This window comes from Bos indicus, chromosome 9 (genome assembly GCF_029378745.1).
Source record: "Bos indicus isolate NIAB-ARS_2022 breed Sahiwal x Tharparkar chromosome 9, NIAB-ARS_B.indTharparkar_mat_pri_1.0, whole genome shotgun sequence".
NCBI lineage: Eukaryota > Metazoa > Chordata > Mammalia > Artiodactyla > Bovidae > Bos > Bos indicus.
The window spans coordinates 41,503,864-41,530,308 of record NC_091768.1 but is presented as its reverse complement, the minus strand read 5'-3'; the positions used below and the strand labels follow the sequence as shown (position 1 = coordinate 41,530,308).

At 41.8% G+C, this 26,445-nt stretch overlaps 1 protein-coding gene across 10 annotated transcripts in view; it reads left to right on the top strand.

Moving 5' to 3' along the window:
• Positions 1-26,445, top strand: part of ARMC2 (armadillo repeat containing 2) — a 319,621-nt gene that overhangs the window by 171,578 nt on the left and 121,598 nt on the right. For all 10 annotated transcript variants that reach the window (XR_011568324.1, XM_070795509.1, XM_070795508.1 and 7 more), the window contains 3 exons: positions 1,530-1,632; positions 2,964-3,187; positions 22,344-22,489. Coding sequence is in view for 9 of the 10 variants with exons in the window: in XM_070795509.1 (XP_070651610.1) it covers positions 1,530-1,632; positions 2,964-3,187; positions 22,344-22,489 (473 nt within the window). In the remaining variant the exon portion in view is untranslated. The remainder of the gene's footprint in view (positions 1-1,529; positions 1,633-2,963; positions 3,188-22,343; positions 22,490-26,445) is intronic.

Genomic DNA, 26,445 nt, shown 5'->3' with positions numbered 1-26,445 from the left:
ACATTCTGGTTCAGTAGGGCTTCTGGGACCTGAGACCATGCATTTCTAATACATACTCAGCTGATACTGAGATGAGATGACATGACCCGTCTGAGGAGCAGACTCCGTGGTTGCAAAATGGAACAAGTAAACCTAATCTGCAGGGTTAGCTATGAGGTGTCATGAAAAGGGCCAGAGCAGGGGGGCAGACAGATAACGGATAATGCTTCATGGACAGTACTCACCTCTCCCTTCCTCTCCAGCTCAGGGCCAACCATACTCACCTTGGTATTTCCTACAGGGAACAGCTGGAGAAGGAAATGGCAACCCACTCCAATATTGTTTTCTGGAGAATCCCATGAAAGAGGAGCCTGGTGGGCTACAGTCCATGGGGTCGCAGAGTCGGACACGACTTAGTGACTGAACAACACCAGGGAACAGCACAGTGCCTGGTAGACAACAAGAGCTCCTTAATATTTGTGAATCAAACACAGAATGACAAATTCCATTATCTTTGTCTTTTTTACTAAGTGAAGACTCATTAGTAAACAATATTGAAGATAATTTTAAGGATACTTTTTAATGATAAATTAATGAACCATATGTCATCTTTTTCACACAGATATGTTTGTTCAGATGACCTCATTCCTACAAACATATTTTACATTCTTGCAATGAAGGCACACAGTATTTCCATCTTACAGTAGATTGTAGATGTCTTTTTATGCATAGTGTTCAATTATACTTTTGTGACTGCTTAACATGAATTGTATTGATGTTCCAGTTTATTAAACTGTTCCCAAATAGTGGACATTTAGGATTTTTAATTTTAATTTTTACTACTTTACATAAGTATGCAGCTCATTTCGACCATTTGACTCAGTCTTCCTAGACTATTTTTTTAAAGAGTGTACTTCCTTATTGCTTAATTTACTTGAATATTTTTCTGTGATTTAGAAGGTAATTTTAACCTTTGAATGTTACTTGCAATTATCTCAAAGCATTTCAGAAATAGGCTTAAATAATAAGTACATATGTATTATCTAATCAAAAGTATTACTTTTTCATTTTATTTTATACAAATGATAAGTAGAATTGTACTTTTCCCCTTTCTTTTCTCTCCTTCACGTCTACGATGTGTTCTTTTCTAGGTTAGTTTAATCTGAAATTTTAGTATTCATCTTTATTTTGAAAAGTAGTTACTCCATTTAATTAAATTTATCAACATCAGCCCTTTCTTCTTCCTCAAATATTCTTTAAAAAGTAATAATTTCACATATAAGCATGAGGCTTTATGAAATAAGAAATAAATGCTTATCATTAAAATGTGCTTACTCTGAATATCATTTATATTGTATTTACTATGAGCTAATTAGAGACCATAATTGGCAAATATGTGGCCAAATCTTTTGAAAGTTGATTTCTTTAGACCTTCTTTTTATGTTTTAGATACACTCTTGCTGCACTTTCTAAATTAGATGTTCGTGTTGAAAAATAACAGCGTGTCTTTATTTCCTTCTGCAATGGTAATGTGACTTCTTTCTCTGCAGCTTAAAGTGAGTGGAAAGAATCTTCTTAATGTTTGCAAACTTATATTTAAAATTAGCAGAAGTGAGAAGAATGATTCTCTGATTCGAAATGACAGCATTCTGGGTGAGTATTATTCAGTACTACCATTAAGCAAATGTTACACTTGAATATGATTGAAAAGTGTGGAGAGCAGAGTTATAATTAATGGTAGCTGGAATATTTTATTTTCTTATCATATGCAGAAGTTAGGTAATTTCTTATCATATGCAAAAGTTAGGTAATGCCTGTTTTTTCTCTGTCCTCTGTGTTTTCCATGTTGCACTTAATGTATCCTTTGGAGCCTAGGAGGATACCCTGCTATATTTTTAAATGCCTGTAGTAACAATATGTAACTTTACAAAGTGTTTCCTATTTAAAAATTTATTTCCTGGTCTTGGATCTACTAAAAAATTACATTTAGTAGCACTTGACATAACTGACATTTTTGATCTTTTGATATGGTAGGGATAATTAACTTGGAAGACATATATAACTGTTGTAGAAAATTGACATCAAAGTGTGTCAAATGTTTCAAATATGTGGTTAGGTATTGTAATACATCCTAACTGCCTAGCTAACAATGTGTAACTCTTTATATATCCTTAAATAATTAAGATGCTTAAATAGTTACCTAAAGAGAAATCTTTTATGAATTAGTACTGTTGATCTAAGGCAACAACATGGAAAATACTCCTAAGTCTTTTGTTAAGGATAAATGATCTTTTTTTTTTTTTAAATCCCAGCAGACGGGGACAAAGCCAGTACTGAAAGAAATGTATAATGCTGAATAAGCTCGTTGAGAATAATAGATTAAAAATAAAGATTCTGACAGATAATCACACTGAGAAAAATTAATGTGAGATAGGCATAATTAACCTTATCAGAGCTGCTTGGATTATCCTAAAAGCTAGTAATTGTATGTTATTTGGATGGATGTTCTTGTCTTAGGGAAGGGCGGATGTTATATTTGAAGCATCCTTTTCTATGGTTGAGATATTTTTTTAAGTTCCTATCTTGATTAACTTCCTGTTCATACAGCAGCCAGTATATTCTTAAAGGTTTGTTGAAATTTAACTCTTAAATTACTTTAATTATTAGTTATTCTGTAATAAACTGTTTTTAACCAAAAATAAAGGTTAGCCAATATTAATAAGAGGCTAGGAATGGCATTCAGTTAAAAGAACACTTTCTTATTTACATATTAATAATCCCATCTTTTGCTATCATTAATGTTACAGAGATTTGTCTCTTAAGCTTTCCTCTTTACGCCTTATGAGTAACTCTTAACAAACATTTGAACATGGATCCTGGCTAACATTTTACAAATCATATTTGATGTTCACATAAAAGTGCTTTAATCTCTCTCTCTCCAGCGGTTCTACTCATACATTTGTAATAATTCATCTTTTTGACAGAATCATTATTGGAGGTCCTGAGAAGTGAAGACCTGCAAGCTAACACCGAAGCTTTCCTGTACTGCATGGGGACCATCAAATTCATTTCTGGAAATCCAGAATTTCTTCATGAAATGATGGGCAAAGGTGCTGTTGAAATATTGATGAGTCTGATAAAGCAAGTAAACGAGAACACCAAGAAATCTGGGACATGTTTGCCTAATTCAGGCCACTTGTTAGTTCAAGTAAGTATTTTACTTAAAAGTGTTAGACTTGTAAAATTAGTTTTCATGTTATCTAATATCACTTACCTGCCAGGTGGGTGTAACAGGTGGGCTGTTACCACACGCAGGTGGGAGTGCTTGGCCTCGGGGATCAGGGCGGCAGTCCCAGCCCCACCTCCGCCCTGTGTGTGCCTGTTTCCTCTGGAAGGGCTATTCTGTGGCTTTTTATATGCAGCAGGTCTCCAGCCTGTGGACAACTACTGCCGCTACCCCACAGAGACAGCAGGCCTGAAAAATGAATACTTAGCACCTCTTCAACTGCATGTTATAATCAGAATTTTAACAGGCAGAGTTTGAACTTTTAGAGTTTCTTTTTTATAATTTTATTTGTTGTTATTTTTTACTGCTCAGTCTTGGTTGCTGCGCGGGTTTTTCTCTAATTGTGACGTGTGGGGGCTACTCTTCATTGCAGAGGTCTCTCATGTTGCAGAACACGAGCTCTAGGGCATGAGGGCTCAATAGTTGTGGTTCCAGGGCTCTAGAGCACAGGCTCAGTAGTTGCGGCTCACACACGGGCCTAGTTGCTCTGTGGCATGTGGGATCCTCCCGAATCAGGGATTGAACCCATGTCTCCTACATTAGCAGGTGGATTCTTTACCACTGAGCCACCAGGGAAGCCCCTAACCCTTGAGAGTTTTGAAGCCAGGTCTAGGCTGGAGATTGCCCACGATGATTGGTAGCTCCTGTCATGCATCTTTTATCTGCAGTAAAGATCAGAAGTTAATGACACTGAGTGGACAGCTGTTGAGGGGATATGTAGATGACACATAGGCCAGAGACTACAGGAATGATGGTAGCAAAGCCAGATCCATTCAGAATGACCAGGGCAGGAAGGAAAAATGTGTATGTGTTACAGTTTTATTACTTTTGTAGCAGATTAAATCTCATAGTCGAATTACTTTCATTGGAGCTGCTTCAGGTCTCCATTCTTTAGATGAGACTGTACTCTTTAATAACATTTGAATATCAGTTAATAGTATCTTTGATGTAATAATTTATGAGGTTTGAAATGTCCTTGTCAATTAATAGGGATTGATCAAAGACTGAGTGCTTGAAGCCTTCAGGAAGGCATGTTAAAAATTAGTTTTATCTCCTGCCTTTAAGATGCTTAAAGTGTTAATGATGATTATTAATTTTGGACTTTGTGGTCTGTCTCCATTTTGAAAAAGACTGTGAAAACCTCCTTCTGTTATGAATGATTAAATATTCTACTGGATGTGCCATCTTTTGGCTGCTGCTGCTGGTGCTAAGTTGCTCCAGTCGTGTCCGACTCTGTGCGACCTCACAGATGGCAGCCCACCAGGCTCTGCCGTCCTGGGGTTCTCCAGGCAAGAACACTGGAGTGGGTTGCCATTTCCTTCTCCCAATGCATGAAAGTGAAAAGTCAAAGTGAAGTCACTCAGTCGTGTCTGACTCTTTGCGACCCCATGGATTGCAGCCTACCAGGCTCCTCTGTCCATGGGATTTTCCAGGCAAGAGTACTGGAGTGGGGTGCGATTGCCTTCTCTGATTTTTTGGCTAGGAAGACTGAAATAAGGAACATTTTCATACTGACAGTGTTATTGAGTTATTCAAACTTTCCCTCAATGAAAATAGTTATTTTGGTTATATAATTATGTTTCTTGTTAAAATGCAAAAAGCAAGAGTGCAAAAATCACCTGAATTATTTTCACCCTGAAGTAATGTACCTCCAACTTTTAATAACCATTCTTCCATGCATTTGACATGCATATGTGTTATATATACTTACATATGTATAGTTTTTGCTTTTGATCATGAACTTCTTCATTCTAACAGTTGCTGTTGCTTATTTTGCATCACCCTCTTTCCTCCGTGTTTCTCCTCCTAGTCCACACGACACGTGTGCTCAGCGCCCTTTAATACACCCATAGGTTTTCAAAAATGGAATATGCTATTCACGTCTCTTTTTTCATTTAACAATACATAGTAAAAACTCTATAGACTTATTTTATTCTTTTTATTGGCAGCATAATATTCTGTGGTGAAAATTTTATACCTCAAATTCTCAAGCATTCTTCTATTGAGGAGGTACTCTGCTTTTAATTTTCACATAAAAGCTTCTAGAATTCTTGTTTTGTTTTAGAAAGCTCTTTCATAAGCATATAGTTGTCCCTCAGTATCTGCAGAGGATTGAATCCAGGACCTGCCCCACATACCAAAGTCCACAGGTGGTCAGGTCGCATACTTGGACCTTGATTCGTGGATACAGTGTACCATCTATGGTTGACTGAATCTGCAGATGCGAAATACACGAGGGCAACTGTATATATGTACATACATTTATATATAATTTATAAATTCAGAAATAAGTGTAGAAATGTATTTATATATAATTATTGTTGCTCAGTCAGTAAATTGTATCCGACTCTTTGTGACCCCATGGACTGCAGCGCGCAGGCTTCCTGCCCTTCAGTATCTCCCAGAGTCTTCTCACATTCATGTCCATTGAGTCCATTGAGTCCGATGATGCTATCTATTTCCCAGAGTTTGCTCACTGCTCTTTAGTTCCTCTTCATTTTCTGCCATCAGAGTGGTATCATCTATATATCTGAGGTTATTGATATTTCTCCCAGAAACCTTGATTCCAGCGTGTGGGTCATCCAGCCCAGCATTTCACAGGATGTATTCTGCATAGAAGTTAAATAAGCAGGATGACAATATACAGCTGTGTTGTACTCCTTTCCCAACTTTGAACCAGTCTGTTGTTCTGTGTCTAGTTCTAAACATTGCTTCTTGACCTGTATACAGGCTTCTCAGGAGACCAGTAAGGTGGCTTGGTACTCCGGTTTTTTTAAGAATTTGCTACCGTTTGTTGTGATCCACACAGTCAGTGGATTTAGTATAGTCAATGAAGCAAAAGTAGTTATTTTTCTGGAACTCCGTTGCTTTCTCCATGATCCAGTGAATGTTGGCAATTTGATTTCTGGTTCCTCTGCCTTTTCTAAACCCAGCTGGTACATCTAGAAGTTCTTGGTTCATATACTGCTAAAGCCTAACTTGAAGCATTTTGAGCATGACCTTGCTAGCATGTGAAAAGAGTGCAATCAGCAGTAGTTTGAACATTCTTTGGCCTTGCCCTTCTTTGGGATTGGAATGAAACTGACCTTTTCCAGTCCTGTGGCCACTGCTGAGTTTTCCAAATTTGTTGGCATATTGAGTGCAGCACTTGAAGAGCATCATCTTTTAGGATTTGAAATCACTGAACTAGAATTCTATCACCTCCACTAGCTTTATTCATAGTAATGCTTCTTAAGGCCCACTTCACTTCACACTTCAGGATGTCTGGCTTTAGGTGAGTGACCACACCACTGTGGTTATCCAAGTCATCAATACCTTTCTTGTGTAGTTCTTCTCTATATTCTTGCCACCTCTTCTTAATCTCTTCTGCTTCTGTTAGGTCCTTACCGTTCTGTCCTTTATCATGCCCATCCTTGCATGAAATGTTCTCTTGATATCTCCAATTTTCTTGAAGAGATCTCTAATCTTTCCCATTCTGTTGTTTTCCTCTATTTCTTTGCATTGTTCATTTAAAAAGGCCTTCCTATCTCTCCTTGCTATTCTTTGGAATTCTACATTCAGTTGGGTATATCTTTTTCTTTCCCCCTTGTCTCTCACTTCTCTTCTTTCCTACGCTATTTGTAAAGCCTCCTCAGACAACCACTTGGCCTTCTTGCACTTCTTTCTTTTGTGGATGGTCTTTGTCACTGGCTTCTGTACCATGTTATGAACCTCCATTCATAGTTCTTCAGGTACTCTGTCTACCAGATCTAATCCCTTGAATCTTTTCACCTCCACTGAATAAGGGGTTTGATTTAGGTCATACCTGAATGGTCTAGTGGTTTTCCCTACTTTCTTCAATTTAAGCTTGAATTTTGCAATAAGGAGTTCATGATCTGAGCCATAGTCAGCTTCAGATCTTGATTTTACTGACTGTATAGAGCGTCTCCATCTTTGGCTGCAAGAAATATAATCATTCTGATTTCAGTATTGACCATCTGGTGATGTTCATGTGTTAAGTCATCTCTTGTGTTGGTGGAAGAGGCTATTTGCTATGAACAGTGTGTTCTGTTGTCAAAACTCTGTTAGCCTTTGCCCTGCTTCATTGTGTACTCCAAGGCCAAATTTGCCAATTACTCCAGGTATTTCTTGACTTTCTACTTTTGCATTCCAGTCCCCTATGATGAAAAGGACATCTTGTTTTTGGTGTTCTAGAAAGTGTTGTAGGTCTTCATAGAACCAGTCAACTTCAGCCTCAGTGGTCAGGACCATAGACTTGGATTACTGTAATGTATAATAAAAATATACAAATAAAATCAGTTGGTATAAAGGAGAATTGGCTTCCCAGGTGGCCCTAGTGGTTTAAAAAACAAAACAAAACAAACAAACAAACAAAATCCTGCCTGCTAAGGCAGGAGACATAAGAGATGTGGATTTGATCCCTGAGTCAGGAAGATCCCCTGGAGGAGGAAATGGCAACCCACTCCAGTATTCTTGCCTGGAGAATCCCATGGACAGAGAAGTCTGGTGGACAGTGGTTCGTAGGATTGCAGAGTTGAACACAACTGAGTGACTGAGCACACACACACACCCGTGACCCAAAATACATCAGATCCAGAGCTAGGACCTCTGGCATGCCACTCAGTGCCGTGCATGTCTCCCCACATTCCTCTCCTTTCCCTCTTCACTTGCTTCAGCCTCCTCAGGTGCAAACTGACTCACTAGAACAGATGCCCCTTTCTTTTCCAGACATCAGTGCATCCCTCCGGGTGGGAATGCAGCCTTCTAGGGTATAGTAACTCTGTCCACACTGCCCCCCCCAGCCCTCACTGGCACTGCCATGTCTCCACAGTCTTCCTCTCCAGCTGCCTGGCATCTGGCATGGGGGTGTGGGGACTACACAGCCCGAGGCCTCTCCCTGGAGCCTAGTCAGCACTCACATCCCCGTCCAGCAGGAGAAAGTGGGGCCCATTATTGCCACCACCTGAGAACGTGCTCCTCCCGTGGAGCCATGTGTGTCCCTGTGCAGTCATTGTGTGTGTGTGTGTGTGTGTGTGTTTACACGTGTGGGGGAAGGGAGATATCGTTTTAGGCCATTTCATTTGCAGAATTTTCTGGACTGGGCATTCCCTTGTGTTTAATTAAGACAAAGAAAAGCTCTTTTGTATCATCTGGATGAGAAAATGTAAGCAACTTGACTTCACTGTAAGAACAGATGAAAATCTCTAGTGAGTGTGTCGCACTGCCTGGCCTTTTATTAGCTCACTCCTGTGCATATTCAACCAAACAGATCTGGCCACAGGTAGCATTGTTTGATTACACCAGCTTTTGCAACTGGTAGCTGTAGCTCATGAGATGTTTTTTGAAAGCAACTTTGTTCAACTAAAAAAGTAAATAACCTGTGTCTGTACTAATGGAGTAATATCTGTAAACCAGAGAGAACACACAAGGCGAAAAGGTAAAGGCAGGATGTCCTCTCCTTTATGATTTTCAACCCGAAAACCTCAGTAGTTTTGCCTTGTGCTGTGAAGCTTCATGTATCCCACCCAGCACAGTTCTGGGGGCCTCCTGTTGCCCTTGCGCAGCCCTGTTGGAGGCCACTGAGTGAGTAGAAAGCACCGAAGCTGGACTCTGAGGGCCGTGTAGGATGTAGGAAACTGGTACCGAGGGAAAGGGACAAGGTGCATTTGGGGACTGTTGAAGAGGTGGTCTGTCCAGAGCAGAGAGTGGTGTGAGGGAGGCCTGGGAGGTGAGATTCCAAGGCTGTGGTCACGGGCCTTGAATATCAGGCTGCCGAGCGTGGACCTGGAGTAACACAGAGCAGGAGGTCTGTGCGTGGGGAGGAGATGAGATCAGAGTGGCAGAAAGATGAGTGTGCACGAGACAGTAAATGGATAAAGACCAAAAAACTGAAATGTGATGGGAGGGAAGTGTGTCAGGGGTACGGTCAGATGGGAGGATTCAGATCTCACACACAGCAGCCCCAAATAAGAGACATTGCTGTAGTTATTAGATTTTAGACTGATTATAAAGGTGCTAAAGGAGCGAGAGCCAGAAGTGGATGTGAAAGGGATGAAAAAGCTCCTCCACAGCCCAGGGGCTAATGATGCTTAGAGGAAACCACTGAAGTGTTGAGATTTTCAAAAAAGTTGTCTTTGTGTTACTTCTTACATATATGTATACACATACGCATATGTTTATCACTGCACACCTGACTTTGAGACACTGACCTCACCAGTGTTTGTGCAGTGGCTGCTCGATGTCAGGTATGTTCTGGGTGGTGAAGAAAACATCAGTAGGGGCCTGCTTTTTGGTGATTCCCGTGTCCAGATAATAGTACTCTGATGCCCTATTCTTCTGCAAAACTCTGAACTGAACCCATGTGTTCAGTTCAAACTGTCAGAAGCTTGATGTTAGTAGCATTTTGAGAAGGTTGAGAGAATGATTGTTGATATTCAAAGGGGCCAGCACCACTTTCCACCAAGTAAAAGTATTAATCCTGGCAAAACAAGAGACAAGAGTTGGTCTGAAAAATCATAAGCATAAAGAAAGTTAATCTGTGCATGATCACTAAATTCCAGAATGCGAGAGTTTTGAGAGAGCTCCTTAAAACTTGGAAAAAGAGAAATACAGACCAGCTGAAAGGTTAGGCCCCCCTAGATTCCAGCAGCAAATTGCATCTCCTAGGGAGGTGACACAGATGAAATAGGGGTTTGTCAATGTTAATCTCAGAGGGTTATCAGAAGATGTTAGGGTTCATTTCTGATGTGTGTGTTCGTCGCTCAGTCGTGTCAGACTCTTTGTGACCCTATGGACTGTAGCCCGCCAGGCTCCTCTGTCCATGGGATTCTCTAGGCCAGAATACTGGAGTGGGTTGCCACTTCCTTCTCTAGGGGATCTTTCTGACCCAGGGATTGAATCTGGGTGTCCCGCATTGCAGGCAGATTTTTTAACGTCTGAGTCACCAGACATTAATGTCTGGCCGGACTTGTAAGGGCCAACAATTAGGAAGGAGCCAAGGATAATTCCTGGAGTCCCCTCCATCAGAAAGTTTGTTGTGGTTTCCATCACGCCCCCTTTCTGGGCACCAGGGAAGAGTCTCTTGTATGTTTCATAGTCACAAACAGGCCCCAATGCCCCAGTGACTCATTTGTCCTCTTGTGTCTTGAGGACACAGTAATTGAAGAAAATCTCAAGGCACTCACATTCACAGCTAAGTACTTTGTAAGTATATAACGTAACTATTGGGCTTCCCAGGTGGCTCAGTGATAAAGAACCCGCCTGCCAATGTAGAAGACTAGGGTTCAGTCCCTGGGTTGGAATGTTCCCCTGGAGAAGGAAATGGTAACCCACTCTAGTATTCTTGCGTAGAGAATCCCATGGACAGAGGAACCTGGTGGGATACAGTCCATGGGGTCAGCAGAAGAGTCAGACATGACTTAGTGACTAAATAACAGCATAACTATTAAACCCAGATTGACTTAAACTAATGTTCCTATTTTTATGGATTCCTTTGTATTTCCAATCTTTTCTTCTTTACAGCCTTTTATTCTTTAATTTTGAGTTTAATCCTTAGAGAAATATGTTCTTTCCCTGCTTCGAATTTCACATTTTTGAGATTGGAACTGTCCCGCATGCCCCCGCCCTACCCCAGATAACATAATTTCTTTCCCTCTTCTTACACCTGGTTTCTCCGACCCCTAAGCCTGCAAGCTTCTTCCCAGAGGGTCCTTCAAGTTGTAATATTGCCCCCTTCTTGCTCTGTACACCTCCAGTTTCCCATCCTTCCTTTTTCTAAGTGGAAGTTTCTCAGAAAGGTCAGTCCTCCCACCCTTTTTCAGTCCCTCTCTTCCGCTTTGGCTCTGAAGTGTGGGGGAAAGGAAAGTGAATTAAACAGAGGTTGATCCTGGGTGGCTCAGAAAATGATACTTTTATTAACAGAAATTAGAGCTTTCTCTATGATCCAGCGAATGTTGGCAATTTGATCTCTGGTTCCTCTACCTTTTCTAAACCCAGCTTGGACATCTGGAAATTCTCAGTTCACATAATGCTGAAGCCTAGCATGTAGGATTTTGAGCATAACCATACTAGCACTGGAGATGAGTGCAATTGTCCAGTGGTTTGAACATTCTTTGGTACTGCCCTTCCTGGGAATTGGAGTGAAAACTAACCTTTTCCAGTCCTGTGGCCACTGCTGGGTTTTCCAAATTTGCAGACATATTAGTATAGGACTTTAATAGCATCATCTTTTAGGATTTGAAATAGCTCAACTGGAATTCCATACCTCCACTAGCTTTATTGGCAACAATGCTTCCTAAGGCCCACGTGACTTCTCACTTTTTTGTCGTAGTTATCTGGGTCATTAAGGTCTTTTTTTGTACAGTTCTTTTGTGTATTCTTTCTATCTCTTCTTGATCTTTTCTGCTTCTATTAGGTCTTTGCCATTTCTATCCTTTCTTGTGCCCATCTTGGATTAAATGTTTCTTTGATATTTCCAATTTTCTTGGAAGAGATGTCTAGTCTTACCCTTTCTGCTGTTTTCCTTTATTTCTTTGCACTGTTCATTGCAGAAGGCCTTCTTGCTCTCCTTGCTATTCTCTGGAATTCTGCATTCAGTTGGGTGTACCTTTCCCTTTCTCCCTTGCTTTTCGATTCTCTATTTGTAAAGCCTCCTTGATTTCTTTTTCTTCGGGATGGTATTGTTTGCTGCCTGCTGTGCAGTATTATGGACCTCTGTCCGTAATTCTTCAGGCACTCTGTTTACTAGATCTAATCCCTTGAATCTATTTGTCACTTCCACTGTATATTCATAGGGGATTTGATTTAAGTCGTACTTGACTGGACTAGTAGTTTCCCCAGCTTTCTTTAGTTTAAGCCTGAATTTTGCTATGAGGAGCTGATGATGTGAGCCACAATTAGTTCCTGGTCTTGTTTTTGCTGACTGTATAGAGCTTCTCCATCTTCGGCTGCAAAGAATATAATCAGTCTGATTTCGGTGTTGACCGTCTGGTGATGTCCATGTGTAGAGTCATCTCTTGTGTTGTTGAAAGAGGGTGTTTGCTATGACCAGTGCATTTTCTTGGCAGAATTCTATCAGCCTTTGCCCTGCTTCATTTTGTACTCCAAGGCCAAACTTGCCTGTTACTCCAGGTATCTCTTGACTTCCTACTTTAGCATTCCAATCCCCTATGATAAATAGGACATTCTTTTTGGTGTTTGTTCTAGGAGGTCTTCTAGGTCTTCATAGAACTGACTAACTTCAGCTTCTTCGGCAGCAGTGTTTGGGGCAGAGGCTTGGATTACTGTGATGTTGAATGGTTTCCCTTGGAAATGAACAGGGATCATTCTGTCGTTTTTGAGATTGCATCCAAGTACTGCATTTCGGACTCTTGTTGATTATGAGGGCTACTCCATTTCTTCTAAGGGATTCTTGCTCACAATAGTAGACATAATGGTCATTTGAGTTAAATTCACCCGTTCCTGTCTGTTTTAGTTCACTGATTCCTAAGATGTTCATGTTTACTCTTGCCATCTCCTGCTTGACCATGTCCAGTTTACCTTGATTCATGGACCTAACTTTTCAGGTTCCTACGCAATATGGTTCTTTGCAGCATCAGATTTTACTTTCAGACACATCCACAAGTGAGTGTCATTTCCACTTTGGCCCAGCCGCTTCATTTTTCTGGAGCTGTTAGCAGTTGTCCTCCTCCCTTCCACAGTAGCATATTGGACACCTTCTGACCTCGGGGTGGGGGTGGGGGAGCTCGTCTTTTGGTGTCATATCATTTTGCCTTTTTATACAGGCAAATTCATGGGATTCTCACAGCTAGTATACTCAAGTGGCTTGCCATTCCCTCCTGCAGTGGATCACGTTTTGTCAGAACTCTCCACTGTGACTGGTCCATCTTGGGTGGCCCTCCATGGCATGGCTCATAGCTTCACTAAGTTATGCAAGCCCCTTCACCATGACAAGGCAGTGATCCATGAAGGGCATCACTATAGGGCATTATTAAAAGTAGGAAACTGATACAGGTATAATGCAATTAGCTATTTTACTTATTTGCATATTGTTTATGTGATTGGGTGAAACTTTTCATCACAATCTTTGGTTTGGTTATTAGGCTTGCCAATTTTTAAATTGTTTATTTATATTTTTGGCTGCTGTAGGTCTTCACTGTTCTTCCCAGGTGGCTCAGTTGTAAAAAATCTGCCTACCAATGCAGAAGACGCAGGTTCGATCCCCTGGGTCAGGAAGATCCCCTGGAGTAGGAAGTGGCAACCCAGTCCAGTATTTCTTGCCTGTAAACTTCCATGGACAGAGGAGCCTGGTGGGCTACAGTCCATGGGCTCGCAACAGAGTCAGGCATGACTGAGGGACTGAGCAGGAGCACGAGGTCTTCGTTACGACGTGCAGGCTTTCTCTAGTTGCAGTGAGCGGGGCGTCCTCTCCAGTTGTGGTTTGTGGCTTTCTTGTTTTGGTGGCTTCTCTTGTGAAGCAAAGGCTCTAGGCACTCAGGCTTAGGTGCTCCTTGGTATGTGAAATCTTCCCCGACTGGGGATTGAACCTGTGTCCCCTGCATTGGCAGGCAAATTCTTAACCACTAGGGACCCCTAGGGAAGTCCCTTGCTAATTGTTTGATGATATATTTGTTTGTGGGGAGGGGAGCTACTTCTGCTTATGAGGTTTCCTTCCTATAAAGAAATACCCAGTAGTGGAACTGATCACTCACTTAGCCATCTGGCCTGAGAGAGTGGGTAGCCAGAGCCTACTCTTCCCTTTCCTGGGAAGGGACTGCATTTAAACAACTTGTGTTCCCCTTTGATTCTCCTCAGATGACATGTCTAAAGATCTGGGGAGAGTCAGGGATCCCAAACATCTAACGGCCTTTGAATTTGGAAATGAAGAGAGACTAAGGCAGATGGGGAGGAAAGTTGAAGGCTGTCATCTATAGCTGAGGAGGGAGTGCTTTCTAATCCTGAGCCCCGAATGAGATTTGCCCACCTGGTCACAGGCCATGCCTGCCTCAGTGGAGCAGGGCAGAACACCTGTGCTCGCCAAGCAGGAAGTGAGGTGACCAGGAGATTATGCTAAGGGATGTCTCCTCACAAGGAAGGAATATCAAGTGTGGGAAATAAGTATTCCTACACCACCTGCTTCTGGGGAGAACCTTTGCTTTTCAGTTGCTGTCATATCTGCTCAGTCTCAGCTCTTCATTTTAGACATTGTTAGCTGTGGCAATAAAGAAACATCACTAACTTTAACAGGTAATTCTGAAAATCAGTGTTATTACTCTGTAGTTCTTAAAGCATTATCTTTTAAGACTCATTTTCCTTGTTTTACTGATCTGACATTCTATATAGTTTAGAGACGTTCAAATTTCTGCTGAACTGATACATATAATAGCCACAACTGGAAGAATCAGTTGCCTACTCGTTTTATCAAGGTAACTGACATAGATAGATAGATAGTGAAGTCGCTCAGTCGTGTCCGACTCTTTGCAACCCCATAGATGGCAGCCCACCAGCCTCCCCTGTCCCTGGGATTCTCCAGGCAAGAACACTGGAGTGGGTTGCCATTTCCTTCTCCAGGGGATCTTCCCAACCCAGAGATAGAACCCGGGTCTCCCGCATTGTAGGCAGACACTTTACCGTCTGAGCCACCAGGGAAGTCCAACTGACATAGTGGTGGTGAATGGAGAAACAATAATAAACATAGTCAGACATTAAGTAGAGTCTCAAAATAGGAGGGCGCTAGGATTTGAGGAGGGCAGAATCATTGCCCGCTGAAGTAGGACCCCTGTGGTAGGAATGTGCCAGCCAGGCACTAAGCGTTACTGAGGATTGTGAACTAGTATTACTTTCACATACATGTATCTTAACTCCAGTGAAAGGCCGAGGAATATTTGGGACTAGCAGTTTCATGTATATAATGGCATCTTATAATTGGTTTCTTTTATCTCAGCCAGAACTGTACTATTCATATTAATATATGAGACAATATGAAACTCCTTGGGTTACCACAGAGGCTCTGGTTTTGGCATATATGTGGTCTCAGTTGGGCACAAATCCAGAAAATGAATATGCTCTCATTAATAGAGGGAGATGGTTTTGCTGAGGTTGGAAAAATGGTGTGGCTTTGGTCTTGAATCATTTGACACTGTTTGTGGTCTCTGGCGGCTGTGTTTATTCTTTCACGTCATCATCGGGAAGCGAACCATTTTGCAGTTGGCAGTCGAGTTGAGATAAAGCTCTAGGGATTTTGGTTATGGCTATTCCAGATGATTGAGCAATAAAATGAATGCTTTTAGGAGACAGTCAAATGGAGCAGGGGAGACAACAGATGAGGAGTCAGAGGGGTCCTGGAAGCCCACCTACCTGGAGCTGGCGGCCTTCCTGAGCTTCAGTTTCCTCATCTGAAAAGTGGAGCTCAGAATACCTTTGCTGTCCACAAATTTAGGAGCAAACGCGATCAAGCTCACAAGATAGCTTTATAAAAAACAAAGTAAGCTGCTCAATTTTTTTTTTTTTTTGCGTGACAGCATTCAATATATAAAAATAAAATGAATCTTGATGTCAGTTTTGGTAGAGGAAGCTTAATAACTTTCAGACTGTTAGTGGTACATTTTCAATTGCATTATGTTCCAATGTTTTCTTTGAAATTGGGAAGATATTTCTCCAAGGAACAATGCCATGACTGACGGTGAAGTTCCTGGCCTAGCCAAAGAGCCTGTTCAGTTTCTGATGCACCTAAATGGGAATTCTGTGGTGCGCTGTGAGCTACAAGCCCCTCTAATCTGGGCCAGCTCTGATGGCCGAATGCCTCCTGGGGCAGAATCCTCTGAGTTCCCTGGGGCCTGAGGACTCTGATGGTGGGAGAGTGCAAAGGAAGAGGGAAGTCATGCACTGGTGAATTGAGCGTTCTGTGCAGGTTCAGGGGGACCAACCAGCCCTCCCAACGTGGGCCCACCCCAGTGCAGTAGAGAATGCTGGGGGTGGGGCCGCAGCTGCTGACCCTGCGTTATCATCGTTAAGTTCAGTGATCTAAATCAGGAGGGACTCACGCTTTAAGGCAGAGATTTCAATGTGTTTGCTAAGATTTTTCAAATATTAATAATTGGAAACATAATTTGAAATTGATAATAAAGTACCTAAATTGATTTTTTTTAAGTGCTAAATCTTTTGAATTCTAATTTTGCTTTACTAAAATGCTGTTTGAGCCCTTATAAATTATCTGATCACTACTTGTTATAGTTTTTCCCTTTAAAATGGGTCTCCCATTTTTAACTGACAGTGAGAACTTTGAGACCCGACTAATTCAGTGTGAGATGGGATAGCTTTGCCAAACTCACCAGGCGTTTTACCTGGAGATGCTGATTGAGGGTGGGGCACAGTCTTCCAATGATCAAGGAATCTGGGGAAACCCAGGGCTTCCCAGGTGGCTCCGTGGTAAAGAATCTGCCTGCCAATGCAGGAGCCACAATCCCTGGGTTGGGAAGATCGCCTGGAGTAGGAAATGGCAGCTCAATCCAGTATTCTTGCCTGGAGAATCCCATGGCCAGAGGAGCCTGGCGGGCTACAGTCCAGGGGGCCGCCAAGAGTTGGACATGACTGTGCGACACACACACACACACACACACACACACACACACAGACACACACACACACACACACACACACACACACACACGAAAAGCTGCCTCAGGAAGAGTGAGCACCACAAGGTTGTGGAGTGCGGCTCTGTCACTTCAGCAGTAGATTTGCAACCAAAATCACGCTAGAATGTTTCTTCCCTGATATATACCAAACATTCAGATCCCCTTTTGTCCCAGACATCAAATAAAAACTGCTAATTAGTAAGGACACTTACATTTTTATCCATCTTTTCTGTGGATTGCCAGGTCCGTATTCTTCTCCTTTTTCTTCTTCCCACTGGCTGCCTTCTGACTCAGCATGTCTGTCCCAAGGGGCTGCACATTAAGAGATGGGAAAAAGAATAATTGAAACTTGTTTTTCAGTTTACTATTTCTTGATGAGATGACCGTTAAGAGGTTGGGAATTGTTCCAGTAAGCCCTTTAGAGTCCAAACAAGCATCTATGTATGCAGCTAACTTTAATTTTGGGTTTTTGGTTTGTTTGTTTTTGTTTTGGTCATAAAGTATTTGAGATGGTTTAAAACATTATATACAATAAAATAGAAAAATACATCACTAAGCGGAATGAGGAACCATATAAACTAGAATAGAAACTTAAAGAAATGGATGTATTTCTCCAAGCAGGGAGCTTGGACTTTGAACTCCTGCTCTTCAAGGGCAGGCCCAGTGTGTGGGCTTTCTTGTGAGGGGGCAGGGGGCTTGGAAAACAGACTCAGCTGCAGAGCACACATCCCATTAACAATTTCTGCAAATATATCTCGGTTAAAAGTTGGAGCAAGGCTGAGAGTTAAGTGGGCTGACTTGGAATTTGCCTTTCGTGTTACCACAGTATTTAGCTAGGCTCTCCTCCCACTGCCCTCTTTATGTTTTTCCCAGAAGAAGCCACTTGTCTGTCTGCTGTTTTCAGTCCCAGCCCCACCCATAGTGAGACCCTTGGCTCACAGCCAGCTCCTCAAAATGGGGGGCTCTCATTGCTGCATCTGCTGGGTGACCTCCTCCTGCTCCTCCTCCCTGGGGGTGTTTAAGTTCTGGTTTACCACCAGGCCTCTGCTAATCCCAGCACTTTCTTGCCAGAGGCTTCTTAAAGGGGAAAAGCCTCCTTTTCCATCTCCTGTCTCCCTTGTCCCTTCATTTCCTTCCCCCTTTCTTTCTTTCTCTTCCTCATCCCCTCTTTCTTTCTCCTCCTGCTTATTATCCAGTTAGTATTTATGAGCGTATTTATTGTCCTCCAGATAGAGGAATAAGAAACTATTTGGACCCTAGAGGAGCTCACAGTGGGAGAAAAAGTGTCTGATACCAGTTGTAAGGGGTCTAGGTGTGAAACAGGTGTGAACAGGAAGGTTTGTTTACCTAGGAAGGGGAACAATCAACCACTGAAAAGCCTTCAACAGAGGGGAAGTGAGCCTGAGCTGGGTTCAGAATCCTGAGTAGGAGATGAACAAATTGGAGAAGGAGCGGAGGAGAGTGTTGGAGGAGGATATTCTGCAGAGGCAGTGGTTCATTCAGAGGCTTGGAACTGTGGAAGGACCAGGAGGTTGTGTTTGGTGCAGAGTCTGAAAGATGACCCATGTGCAGGGAAAGGGAGGAAGGGAGATGAAGGAGATGAGCCTGGTGGGGTAAGCTGTGCTTTCCAGAGCAAAGAGCCTTTTGGATATGGATTTCGCCTAGTAGGCCACTGGAAATCAGAGGAAGTATGAACAGGGAAGGATGGGTTTCCGGATGCTTCCCCTGACAGCAGAGAGAGGCTGTGGGAGGTGAGCTCACCAGGGCAGAGAGGGAAGGAGCCCATTCAGGGGGTGCAGACTTTGGGAAAGAGATGAAGTAGGCTTAAACAGAACCAGCAACCCTGGAGGTGGGAAGAAGAGGTGGAACAGGTGACCAGTCAGGTGTCGAAACGGAAGGGGAGAGAGGAGTTACGAGCCCAGGAAGGAGCTGCTGTCATGGATGAAATGAAAAGGGAATACACTAGGGCCCCTCCAGGAAGTCTGTTTTTCTTTCATCAGTTATTTATTTCTTTGCTCCTTTTTGTTGTTGAGTCACTAAGTCACGTCCAACTCTTTGGAGTGTTGGACCCCATGGGTCCGTGACCCCATGGACTGCAGCATGCTAGGCTTCCCTGTTCTTCACTATCTCCTGAAGTTTGCTCACATTCGTGTCCATTGAGTCAATGATGCCAGTCAACCAGCTCATTCTCTGTCTCCCCGATTTCCTCCTGCCCTCAGTCTTTCCCAGCATCAGGGCCTTTTCTAATGCGTTGTCTCTTTGCATCAGGTGGCCAAAGTATTGGAGCCTCAGCTTCAACAGCAGTCCTTCCAGTGAATATTCAGGGTTGATTTCCTTTAGGATGGACTGGTAGGCTCTCTGATTAATTCTTCTTTCCTTTAGGATGGACTGGTAGGCTCTCTGAATCAATTCTTTGATGCTCATTAATCATCTTAAAATCCATCTCCCTCAGAGATACTGTCTGATTCATCCATGGTTTTCTGGATCCCAACCTTTCTATGTATACCAGTGGTACCTTTGTAGATACTGATCCAGTAATCCATTCCATCAACAAATATTTATTGAGGACCCACTGTGTACTCTTGAGAGTCACTTGGACTGCACGGAGATCAAATTAGTCAATCCTAAAGGAAATCAGTCCTGAATATTCATTGGAAGAACTGATGCTGAAGCTGAAACTCCAATACTTTGGCCACCTGATGCGAAGAACTGATTCATTGGAAAAGACCCTGATGCTCGGAAAGATTGAAGACAGTAGGAGAATGGGACAACAGAGGATGAGATGGTTGGATGGCATCACCAACTCAATAAACGTGAGTTTGAGCAAGCTCCAGGAGTTGGTGACGGACAGGGAAGCCTGCCATGCTGCAGTCCATGGGGTCACAAAGGGGTGGACACGACTGAGCAACTGAACTGAATGACTGTGTACCAGGCACTAGAGTTGGGCCTGAGGGTACAATGGTGAAAAGACAAAATGTGTACCTTCACTGAAGCTTCTAATATAGAGAAATAAAGAAACAGTAAAACACAATATTAAGTAACCTAAAATAAAGTAGTTTGTCATATGTCGTATGAGATGAAGTTTGAGGGGTTGGCCAGAGTCAGGCCATACCAGGCCTTGTAGACCAAAGTCAGGAAATAGAATCGTATGGTAGGAGCAATGGACAAAAAGCCAGTAGGGCTTAGGGCAACAGAAAGCAGAAAGGCTGGGTTCTGGAATATCTCTGAGTTTTGCAACTTAAACAGCGGTGTTGATGGTAGTGTCATGAACTGAGGCATCAGTACTATGTATTTTTCAAGTGCATGGTGTATGTTTCATGTATGTGATTCTAGTAGCATCACAACCAAGAAATATGGAAACATCCCAGGTATCATATCGTGCTCAGCTCCTTGCACTCCACACAATGTGATCCAGGCAGTAGATACTGATTTTAAATCAGGTGATATGTCACATCTTGATTTGGGCCATTTGTAAAAGTTATGTGTTTGGGGCAAAAGAACCTTGAACTGTCTTGACTTTTCCTAGTGAACTGAGGAAAAAGGTTGAAAGGGAGAGGGGAAAAAAACAAAACAAAACTGAATTTGAAACAAGAAAATAAAAGCTCCTAAGAAAGCTCTGGTCCCTGCTGCTGTGGGGAGTGAGAAGATGACAACAGATTGAGGTACCGGATCTGTGAAGCCTCGGGATCCAGGGAAGGGGGTGTTTGTGTGCACAGTGGGTGGGATCAGTGCTGCACGGTCTTTGCGGCGGCCTCTTCCTGTCTGGTTCCGGCCAGGATTCTCGCGAGCGTCTGTGCTCTTTGATGAAGGAGTGGAGAAGCTTGCGAGACATCCTTTGGGTTGACATAAACCAGCAGTGCTCCAGTGCCTGGGCTGTCTCTGAAGAGGGTAGACAGGATAGAGTCGGGGACAGATGATGGGAATTTTCCATTTTATGGCAGTGATGGCTTGGAATGCCTCGAATGGCTTGTTAACCTTCCTTAGCTTAAGAGACTACATTGGTAGGTCAAGTGGAATGCTAGAATAGTTTGTTTCCCCTGCAGTGTTTTGGATACTGAACCTTTCAGGGAAGAATTTACTGAATCACTGTGTAATTGAATCAACTACAAAAGACTTGCATACATTTGTTTGAAGTATTATGTTTATGTTTTCTGCTTTAGAGAGAACCTGGTTGGTTGGCTATATTTTAAAAAAAAATTTTGTTGCAATTTGTTACAAAAGAAAACTAATCAAACATACATGTCATCTTAAGTGTTAAAGTTCATTTGTTATGGCTATAATGATGCTTTTTATTTACATAATCCTCTACAGTGTACAAAAACAGTGTTACCTTTTTTTTCCACCTGTTACACGCAACCTTGACTGGTGAGCAGAGTTTGTAATCCCCTTTTCACAGACAAGGAATGGGGGAGTTGAAGAATGACTGAGTGCCTCAGTCACGTATTTAGGAAGATTTGGGAGATTTGGGACTTGACTATCCATCATTTGAGTCTAAGGCTAGTGATCTCCCTCCTTCTGCATTTTGGATGTGAAGACCCATAACAAAGGCGGGGATGGAACCTGTGATTTTTGAACTCCTGTTAATTAATTGGCACTGGCAATGCCAGCCACACATCTCATCTCATTGAATCCTAACAATGCCAGGGCAACTGTCACCATCCCCACTTTATTGATGAGGAAAATGTGCTCTGAGAGGTTAACTAACTAAGCCTAAACCAATGAAGGGCGGGGCTGGAATTTGACCAGGCCATCCAACTCCCAAGCTGACTCCCTTAACCCGGGGCCTGCCTGTACCATCTCAAGAGGAAAGAACACCTTGCGTATATGTAAAACTATTAGATAACAGCAGCTTTCATTTTATAGATTTTTAAAAATTGTTCTCTTCTCCACTTTCAGACAAGGGTTAAAGTACACAGTTTTTCTGAATGTTTTGTTTTTTACAAAACAAGACAAATTTGCAAGACGTCAGTTCTTGCCTCTAGGAAGAGAAAGAGACTAACATTCTTGAATATCCTTTGGCTGCAGCATTATTATTTGATGGTATTTATAAGAATATGGAACAAGAAGTTTCTGATCTGTGGAACTCAAGTGGCATGTCACAGGGTCAATTAATTACCTTATGACTTTTACAGGTTTTGGTATATTAATTGCTTCTTAACAGGAATATTTCATTAATTACTTTTTTTAAAGGCTTAAAATGTATTTTAATAAGTTCATGTTGCATCATTTTACTTTTGAACCAAAGTAGGCTTTCTTTGTATTCATTTCTTGCTCCTTGTGCATAGGCCCAGGTTCTTTGATGGGTGATGCATAAAGGGGCCTTGGTTTAGCTACTGATGTAACAAAAGCTTATGGTGTGGGTTCTCCTGCACTGATCAGTATTGCTGTATTAGTGTTTTCTTTAAAAAAAAAAAAAAAAAGCCACTACATGCTTTTTTCCCTAGATGACTGCTACACTGAGAAACTTGGTTGATTCACCACTAGCAAGAAGTAAGTTGCTGAGCATCAATGCCCTTCCCCAGCTCTGCACAGTGATGGAACAGCACATAGGTGACAAGGATGTCTGTACCAATATTGCCAGAATATTCAGGTAAGGTAGAGGAGGAATACAAAGCAGCCTTACAATAACGCTAATGTTTAGATTCGGGAGTTATCTTTGGTATTTGTGTGTGTAAGTGGCAAAGACTCTGGTTTTTGCTTTTTATGTCACCTAGAAGAAAATGTAGACTTAGTGGCCCACGCTTGAAATAAGTGACTTAAACCTTATTTTATTGACTTCATTTCTTACGTATTTCTAATGTGATTCTAAACTTACTGATTTTAAGTTACTTTAAAGTTGTGACTTGTCCTAGTGTTCTTATAAAAGAAAGAAAACTCTCAGCTTATTGGAGATAAAGAGCTGTATCACAAAATCTGGCAAACCTACTGGTGCACTTGGAAACAGTGCTTAAGGATTCTGACAGAAAAGACGAGCCGTTGCTTAGAAAGTCTGACCTGGCTTAATTTATAATCGCAGGTTATTTTATTGCAGTTGTTTGGCTGAACTTCGGCTCACACGTTCAGTAGTCATGTTTATACTTACTTTGCTGCAGAAGCAATGATAACCTGAATCTAGGCTGCCTCAAAACAAGATGTGACTAAATTTCAGAACTGTCTCTGAATTATGTATTTACATTTCGCCCTTCACTGCTCTTCACCAGTGTTTTGACATAATGATCCTTCTCAAGAGACCTGGGCCTTTCTTGAACTGTAATATTGTAGCTGTTTGACAAATTACAAAATTTCCTGAAGACTGAATTGGTAATTGACCCCAACATGAGGGTGTGAGTCCAGCTTTGATCTTTTAGCACTGTACTTTCCTATCTGGGTCCTTAATTGTGGGTACTTAATTAGTCCCATTTTGAAGCACATAAAATCATAAAGAGTTCATTTCTGTGTATGGCAGCATGTAAAGATCCAATTTAGTTTTTTGTCCCTGTGGACAGTTTCCCCACCACATGTTACTGAACACGCCATCCTTTTCTCATTGCTTTTGAATGCCGACTCAGGAGAATGCAAGCTTCCATATACTTGCTGGTCTGTTTCTGAACACTCTGTCTGACCCATCCTCAGACTAGTAACAAGTTGTTTTTTTAACTGTTATGGGTTTAAGTCTTGCTATAACATATTAATAAGATGAATCCTCCACTTTTCTCCTTTAAAATCCAAATTTTTATTTTCTCTTCCTCATGAACTGGAGAATCAGCTAAAAAGTCCATGAAAGAAACTTTGGATTTTTTTTCATGAAACTATACTCAGTATTTGGGGTAACTGGGACAGAGGTGGGGAGAATTGACATCTTTGTGATATCAAGTCTTCCATCCATAAACAGTTGTGATGTTTCTTCTTTTCATAAAATTTTATAATTTTCTCTTAAAAAATTTTGTCTTTCCGGAGAAAAAATACATCTTTTGTTGGATGTATTCCTTCATGACTCTTGCTGCAATTATAAATGCATCTTTTAAGAAAACAATTCTAATGAGTGTTGCTAGTGTATATGAACAGTATTGATATTTGCTTATTAACCTTGTTATCCAGAACACCTTAATTAACATTAGGTCCAAGAGTCTATAGATTCTCTTGGATTTTCTATGCAAGTAATTTGCAAACAAGTATAGTTTGTTCCCCACTGCCCATTATTACAACTCTGTTCCTGTCCTCACCTATTTCTTGGGTGCATTGCTTGAAAGTGAAAGTCACTTGGTTGTGTCCGACTCTTTGCAACCCCATGGACTATACAGTCCATGGAATTCTCCAGGCCAGAATACTGAAGTGGGTAGCCTTTCCCTTCTCCGGGGGATCTTCCCAGCCCAGGATCCAACCCAGATCTCCCACATTGCAGACAGATTCTTTACCAGCTGAATCACAAGGGAAGCCCAAGAATACTGGAGTGGGTAGCCCATCCCTTCTCCAGCGGATTTCCCGACCCAGGAATCAAACCCATGTCTCCTGCATTGCAGTCAGATTCTGGAGCAGCTGAGCTACCAGGGATATGTATATATATATATGCATATACATATATTCTTTTTTTCCCCCATTGTTACAGCTCTGCCCCTGTCCTCACCTGTTCCTTGGGTACATTGCTTAGGATGTCCGATATAAAGTTGTGAGAGTATTAGGCTGGCTGACTTTCTCCTGACTTTAAGGGAAATGTTTTTGTAGTTTTGCCAGTTTAAATTGTGGTTTTTGTAGATACCCCTTAACAGTTAAGGAACAATTTTCTCCCTTTAATGGATTTTAAATTTCCTTGAATTCTTGAATATGTTTTGATTATATGGATTTTCTTTGTTTAATTCTTTAATGTAGTAGATTACATTAACAGGTTTTCTCATGTTAAACCATTATATATTGCTAGGTTTGCTCAGCTTATATTTTGTTAAGGATTTTTCATTTATGGTTATGAGTTAGATTGACCTATACATTTCCTTTCTTGTACTGTCCTTGTCTGGTTTTAATGTCCAGTTTATATCAGCCTCATAAAATTAACTGGGATATATTCCAACATTTTCTCTCTTTTAGAAGAATTTCTGAAAGTTAAACTTATCTGCTTCTTGAAAAGTCTGTAGAATCTGCTTGAAAAGCTGTTTTATCCTGTTGTGTGTATATGTGTGTGTGTGCATGCATGTGTGAATATCATTGACAACTGATTCACTTTCTTTAATGGTCTAGTCATATCCTATTTACACTTGGTTCAGTTTCTTTTTTTCTTTTTTTTCAGTTCTACCAGTTTATTGCTGCCAGCCCATCATCCTCCACCCTCATGCACACATGCTCGGTCATGTAACCCCATGGACTGCAGCCTGCCAGGCTCCTCTGTCCATGGACTTTTCCAGGCAAGAATACTGGAGTGGGTTGCCATTTCCTTCTCCTTGGTTCAGTTTCTAAAAGTTATATTTTTATAAGGATTCATTCATTTAAGTTTCAAACTATATAAGGGCATTCCAAATATTCTGTTATGCTTTTATTTTTAACACCAAAAACACTTTGTATTGGGATATAGCTGATTAACAATGTTGTGATAGTTTCAGGTGAACAGGGAAGAGTCTCGGCCACACATATACATGTATCCCTTCTCCCTCAAACCCCTCTCTCATCCAGGCTGCTACTTAACATTGAGCAGAGTTCCATGTGCTATACAATAGGTTTTCGTTGGTTTAAATATAGCAGTGTATACATGTCTTGCCCAAAGTCCTTAACTATCCCTTCTATCCCCGCCCCAGCATCCATGAGTTTTCCACGTCTGTGAATCTCTTTCTGTTGTGTAAGTTCACTTGTATTGTTTCTTTTTAGAGTCAATATATGCTGCTGCTGCTTAATCACTGCAGTCGTGTCTGACTCTGCGACCCTGTGGACTGCAACGTGCCAGGCTCCTCTGTCCATGGGATTCTCTAGGCAAGAACACTGGAGCGGGTTGCCATGCCCTTCTCCAGGGGATCTTCCCAACCCATGGATTGAACCCAGGTCTCCTGCATTGCAGGCAGATTCTTTACCGCTGAGCCACCAGGGAGCCCTCCATGTTGCTGCCAGTGGCCTTACTTCATTTTTTTTAATGGCTGAGTAATATTCCAGTGTGTGTGTGTGTGTGTGTGCACCCGCCACACCTTCTTTATCCATTCCTCTGTTGATGGACATTTTGGTTGTTTGCATGTCTTGTAAACAATGTGCTGCCTTGAACACTGGGGTACATGTATCTTTCTGGGCCATGTCTTTCTCTGGACATATGCCCAGGAGTGGGACTGCAGGATCATACAGTAGCTCTATTTTTCGTTTCTTCAGGAACCTCCATACTGCTCTCCATAGTCGATGCACCAATTTACATTCCTACCAACGGTGCAGAAGGGTTCCCTTCTCTCCACACCCTCTCCAACATTTGTTGTTTGTGGATTTTTTATGATAACCAGTCTGACCAGTGTGAGGTGATGTCTCACTGTAGTTTTGATTTGCATTTCTCTGGAAACTAGCAGTTTTGAACATCGTTTCATGTGCCTGTTTGCCATCCGTATGTCC